Source organism: Ovis aries, chromosome 3 (assembly GCF_016772045.2).
Source record: "Ovis aries strain OAR_USU_Benz2616 breed Rambouillet chromosome 3, ARS-UI_Ramb_v3.0, whole genome shotgun sequence".
NCBI classification, from domain to species: domain Eukaryota; kingdom Metazoa; phylum Chordata; class Mammalia; order Artiodactyla; family Bovidae; genus Ovis; species Ovis aries.
The window spans coordinates 151,070,541-151,077,190 of NC_056056.1; the positions used below are offsets into that span (position 1 = coordinate 151,070,541).

A 6,650-nucleotide genomic window follows, 5' to 3' on the forward strand; every position below is an offset into this window, starting at 1 on the left:
GCTGTTGGGCGGAGCGCAGGGGACCCCTACATCGGACGGAGCCGTGGCCGAGGTGAGGATACTTCCAACCTAGGGCGCCGGCAAAAACTAAGACCGCGCAAGGTAACTCAGTTTCGGGAAGCTCTGCCGCGCCTCGGTACAAGCCGCCGCGCCCTGGAATCCTCGCGCCGCGTGGGCGCCGGCGGGCTCAGGTGAGAAGCAGGCAGAGGTGCCCGGGTCGCCCAGCTAGACCCCGCCCCGGAGCGCCTCGCGCGGTGTCTGAGTGGGCCAAAGCGACGTCAGTCAGATGTCGAGGGCGGGACCTGAGCGCGCCCGCCCCTCTGGCCCAGCTATAATATCTGGTCTCGGGAAGCGGCTGCAGCCAGGCGGCGGTGTGCGCCTGGGCGGGGGTGAGGCTTGGGGCGTGCTGGGTCAGGCGCAGCTGCTGCGACTGACGGGCGATGGAGGGTGGTGGGGACGTGGGGAGGGGCTGGGTGGGCTACGGGAAGGTGGGCACCTGGGGCTGCCGGTGCTCTGGGTACGCTAACTCCCGAAGGTGTTGCTTCCAACTTTTACCTCCTTAGGAAGCAGCGAGCTTTAGTGTCGGGAGATCTGATACTAGAGAGCAGAGCGGGAGCTAGTAGCATTCACATTTTCCCTCCACCCCACTGCCTGCTTTATCTGCTCAGCTTTATTATTTTTATTCATCTCTAGAACATGGACTGCGCCCGCCTCTGGCTAGGGCTGCTGATGCCTGCGGTAGCTGCCCTGGACTTCAGCTACCACCACCAGCCAGAGATGGAAGCGTTTCTGAAGAATGTTGCCCAAAACTACAGTTCTATCACTCACTTACACAGTATCGGGAAATCTGTGCAAGGTAGGGTGCGTCTCCTGTACTTTCCAAAACCCCTAGTCCTCAGTTTCATTCATCAAATATACCTTAGCTTCCTGTCCCCTTTCTATGAAGCTACTCAGAGGGGCTCCAGGCGAATCCATCACTGTCTTGCGTGTAGATTGTTTCTTCCTTTGTGTGTTGCGTTGCTTTTTGTCAGGGGAGTACTAAGATCTGAATTTTACTAAGTGTCTCCGCTGTCATTCGGTGTCATTGAATGCTTTGCGAGAATGGCGTTCTGATTTTGGATTTTGCAGACAGATTTCTTGGAATGAATATTTTAGCCTTTAGTTCTCTAGATAAACTTTTGCAAAGGAAGTCTGTTTACCCATCTCAAGTTTCCCTTTTTGATGGCTTCTTTAAATATGATTCAGACTGTTAGGATCCTGTCTTCAAGTCTCTTTTAAATTGAAATAGTGCAGTTCTATTGGTGAGATTTCTATATCATGTATAATATGGCTTAAAGTTATGTAAAAAAAAATGACTCTGGTACTGATTAAAAGGCTGTTTTAAAAATTATTCATTGGAATAAGACAATTGCTGAATAATTAAGTGTACCATAGCAGTGACTGGTATTGCTGCTAGTATTTCCATGCTCATCATTTAAATATTTTAATTTGGAAGCCATATATTGAGTATAAACATTAAAATGTATATTATATTAATTCTTTTTTAGTAGATAGGAAAACTAAATCATAGTGAAATTAGTATCTTGCCCAAGAACACCCAAATCACGAGTTAGTTTTATAACCAGGATTGGCATTCAGATCATTCTGCTTCAAGGCTTAAATATTTGGGGGAAAAGGCAAATAATTTTACCACGTATTATTAATCTTATATTGATACTTCCCCCAAAACATACCAGTTGACTTAATACTTAAGTTTTGTCAAGTGTATGTAATTTGGATCTCAACTCTTTTTTTTTTTTTCCCCACACCAGAATAATACTTTAACAATCTGCAAATCTGTTCTTTTGGTTTTAAGTCCTGCAAAATGAGTGGTAAATCAAAGATCTGTGCACGAGTCTCTTGGATCTCAACTCTTTATAAGGTGTGTTTCAACCCCAACTGAATTTTAGCTCTGTGTTTTTCAACCAGTTTGGGAGTCTCTTAATCACCATCTTCTGAAGTAATCATTTCCCAAAAACTTAAGGCCGTGGTTTATATTGTAAGCAGTGTTCCATAAGTTTGGTTATATGCAATGCAACAGAAAAATCCTAGGCTTGTGCGTAATGGCATCTTTGTTTTTAAACAGCATTGCTAAAGAGTTGGTGCCAGAATTATTCTATATTGCTCTATAATCCAAAATTATAGAGACTGAATGTATGAGAAAGCATATCTTGAATCAGCATATGTATATAGCCTTTTGAAATTGTTTTCCCCTAGGGGTAAAGAAGAGCAACTTTAAAAGATCTAAGAATACTAATTATATCAATAAAGGAAATACAGAGCACAGCTGACTTGAGTTATTGTTCAGTCATCATTTAAACCACAAGGCAATGTGAATGTTGTTAATTTTTAAGTACTAAATGAGGTAGCTTCTATTTTTTCAAGCACAAAGTGCTTGTGCAAGAAAATCAGGGACTCTCTCAATGTCAACCAGCTATTTTGATCTACCCTGCATGCTATCAGACTACAGCAATAATGAAAGCCAGCAAGCTTAACTGTTTTTACCTGTGTGCACTCTTGTAGTTAAAGGACTGGGGAATTATCATGTAAAAAATACAGTGATGCTAGTTTAGGTCAAAGGTTTGTACTGAGTATGCTCTGAATCATTACTCTGATTAAGAAAAATCCCAAATCTGCTATTGGGTTCCGAGCCGGAGGTAAAACTGTGCACTGGTAACTGGGAGCTGGTTACCAGGGAACCCTTGTATGGTTGTTGGTACTCTTTTTGCTAGATGGACAGTTTTCCCTGGTCGTCTTGCGCTCTGATGTAAGATGCTTACTTAGCAAACATGATTTACCATATGTGTTATTTATTTTTCTTTTTTTATTATGAATGTGGACAACTTACCTAGAAGGGAAAGTAATATTTCTACCTTGCCAATTTATTTTTAGCTTTTGTAAATGCCTGTCACATGTATTTTCGCTGCTGTGATCATGGATTATAGTCTGCTTTCTTTCTCCCAGTTCATATCATTGCATTATGTATTTCTATGAATTGAATGGTTTGCTAGTGTGAATTGGTTGCTGCTGCTGCTAAGTCACTTCAGTCGTGTCTGACTCTGTGTGACCCCATAGACGGCAGCCCACCAGGCTTCCCTGTCCCTGGGATTCTCCAGGCAAGAACACTGGAGTGGGTTGCCATTTCCTTCTCCAATGCATGAAAGTGAAAAGTGAAAGGGAAGTCGCTCAGTCGTGTCCGACTCTTCGCGACCCCATGGACCACAGCCTACCAGGCTCCTCTGCCCATGGGATTTTCCAGGCAAGAGTACTGGAGTGGGGTGCTGTCGCCTTCTCTGGAATTGGTTGCTAGATAATATTTTACGTTGATTATATTAATTTCTGAGTCATTCATCTTTGAGCCATCTATATAGTTTCTGGTGGCCTCTGTTATAAACAGTGATGCTAAAAAAATTGCATGTCATGATTAATGGCCTTCTATTATAGTTGATTATTTTTCCAGTTTTTAATTTTGAAATGTTTGAAACCTACACAAAAGCTCTGCATACAACATCATTCATTATTAGAGAAATGCAAATCAAAACCACAATGAGGTACCATCTCACACCAATCAGAATGGCCGTCATCAAAAAGTCTACAAGCAATAAACACTGGAGAGGGTGTGCAGAAAAGGGAACCCTCTTACACTGTTGGTGGGAAACTGGTACAGCCACTGTGGAGAAGAGTGTGGAGATTAGAACTACTGTATGACCCAGCAATCCCACTGCTGGGCATACACCCTGAGGAAACCAGAATTGAGACACATGTACCCCAATGTTCATTGCAGCACTATTTACAATAGCTAGGACATGGAAGCAACCTAGATGTCCATCAGCAGATGAATGGATAAGCAAGCTGTGGCACATATACACAATGGAATATTACTCAGCTATTAAAAATAACACATTTGAGTCAACTTTAATGTGGTGGATGAAACTGGAATCTATTATACAGAGTGAAGCAGATCAGAAAGAGAAACACAGATACTATATATTAACACATATATTTGGAATTTAGAAAGATGGTAATGACAGTCCTACATACAGGGCAGCAAGAGACACAGATATAAAGAACAGACTTGGGCTCTGTAGGACAAGGAGAGGGTGGGATGATTTGAGAGAATGGTGTTGAAACATGTATATTACCATATGCAAAATAGATGACCAGTGCAAATTTGATTCATGAAGCAGGCCACCCAAAGCCAGTGCTCTGGGACAACCCAGAGGGGTAGGGGTGGGGAGGGGGTAGAAGCGGGGTTCAGAATGGGGGAACACATTATACCTGTGACTAATTCATGTTGATGTATGGCAAAAATCATCATCACAATACTGTAATTATCTTCCCCTATCTTTTTAATTATTCCTAAGTCCCTTTGTTGAGTGTGTTTGGCACATATTCAGTGATTTTTATGTTTGTTTAGTGGCTTGAATATTTGCCAAAGGAAAGTCTTCAAGCGGAAAAGTATGCCATTTGTATCCTGCCATCAGATAGCCCCCTTTAAAATACAAATGTATTTGTTGTATCAATAGACTCCTCAGCTTTTCTCTTCACATCCCCTCAAATTAGTTCTAGGACCATTTAAAATAAGATTTCCTACATTTATTCTAAGAATCTTGTCTTTCCTCTTGCTAAGTCTGACCTTTATCTGAATAAGGAAGGTTGCAAAGATCAAGGATTAGATAACAATATGTTATAAAGTGCTATTCACATATTGGGTGTTTTAATACGTTTTTTAAATCTCAACATCTCAAAGTAGGCATTAACATCATTTACGGAATGGGTCCAATGAGGTACAGATAAGTCAGTTTGCTGAAGATCACACAGCTGACAAGTGTTAGGTCTCAAGCACGTCTTTCTCATCGAGGAAGCAGTTCCACATAGATGTGGTTGCATGGAGATTGTGGTAGTTAGTGGAGGGTTTCAGAGTCATGTTTTGGGCACATTTGATCTGAAAATAAAGCTTCTGCCAAGATCCAACACAGTAGTTAGTTGCCACTTGTCTATTGAGCAGTTGAAATGTGACCAGACCAAATTAAGATGAGCTAAAAGTGTCTCATAGACAGAGGAGCCTGGTAGGCTGCAGTCCATGGGATCGCTGAGGGTCGGACGCGACTGAGCGACTTCACTTTCCCTTTTCACTTTCATGCATTGGAGAAGGAAATGGCAACCCACTCCAGTGTTCTTGCCTGGAGAATCTAGGCAAGTGGGATGGGGGAGCCTGGGGGGCTGCCGTCTATGGGGTCGCACAGAGTCGGACACGACTGAAGTGACTTAGCAGCAGCAGCAGCAAAAGTGACTCTGAGGATTTTAGTACCAAAAAGTAAAATAGTCCATTACAATTTTATATTGATTCCTTGTTAAAATGTAATATATTTTAAATATATAGGCAAAATAAGACATATTTAAAAATTAACTTCACCTGGTTTTAATTTTGTTAACATGGTTGTGGTTTCTAAAACATTTTAAATTACATATGACTTGCACTGCATTTTGGGCCATGCTGATCTGGACAGAAATTTGTTATGAGCAATTTTTTTTCTGAGTACAAAAGGAACTCAAGTTCATTTAGAAATTTGGAAAGTTATAACAAAGCACCAAGAAGAAAATTAAAATCTCACCATCCGAAGGAAACATGTAGTAAACTTGGAAGACTATATGCCCTTTGTGTCTTTCGCCCCTCCCACTGAGCCAAATGACTTGCTTGCCTGTGCAAACATATTTCTAAAACTTAACTTTTAATGCCTGCTACGTGACCTATCAATGGATGTACTACTGTTTATTTAACTTAGACCCCACTGATGAACATTTCGTTTGTTTCTAAACTTTTCCTGTTATTCAAAATAAATGGAGGTTCAAAAGGGAGGGGACGTATGTATACCAATGGCTGATTCATGTCAATATATGGCAGAAACCAACACAATATTGTAAAGCAATTATCCTTCAATTAAAAATAAATTAATTTTAAAAAATTTTAATGCCATAGAGAACATCTTTGTAGCTAAGACAGCTGAAGTTGTCAGAGTGCACACAGGCTTGGTAACCACAAGGCCCAAGTTCAAATTCTAGATTCTCTATTTTGTAGCAGTGTGACCCTGGGTGGTTAGAATAATTCCTGGAGCATGGTAAAGTATTACATAAGCACTGCCGGTCAGGATAAGACCTGCTATTGAGGATACATTTCTAAAAAGGAAATTACCAGCACTTAAAGCAGTTTTGTGTATTTGATACATGTAACCAAACTTATTTCCTAAAAGAGTGTTTTGATTTGATAATCGCACAAGAAATGTATGCTTAACTCTTCTAAATCTTATATCAATGATAAATCAGGCATTAGTGGCTTTAAAGATTTCTGTAGTATTTACCAAAGGGTACAGAGTTTCAGTCATCAGGATGAATATGTCCTAGAGATCTACTGTATGGGGGGGTGCCTATAGTTAACAATATTGTTTACTTTAACATTTGCTAAGAAGGTAGATATGCTAAGTGTTTTGATGATGATGAAAGATAACTTTTCATGATTCTTTAAAGTATGAAGGAGAATTTATTTCTCATGCATTTACCTCATGAACTCTCACTGTCCTATATTCCTTCAACAGATATTTTATTGAATTTCT

General features: G+C 40.7%; 1 protein-coding gene across 5 annotated transcripts in view; it reads left to right on the forward strand.

Annotated features, from left to right (window-relative positions):
• The first annotated feature begins 359 nt into the window (after positions 1-359).
• The window catches only part of CPM (carboxypeptidase M), a 75,573-nt gene continuing 69,282 nt past the window's right edge, over positions 360-6,650 (forward strand). For 3 of the 5 annotated variants that reach the window (XM_060412818.1, XM_042246938.1, XM_060412816.1), the window contains exons 1-2: positions 693-856; positions 1,812-1,921. Coding sequence is in view for 1 of the 5 variants with exons in the window: in XM_004006476.5 (XP_004006525.1) it covers positions 697-856 (160 nt within the window). In the remaining 4 variants the exon portion in view is untranslated. Of the gene's footprint in view, positions 390-692; positions 857-1,811; positions 1,922-6,650 lie in introns of those variants that run through there. The other 2 variants (XM_004006476.5, XM_060412817.1) reach the window with 2 other exon arrangements.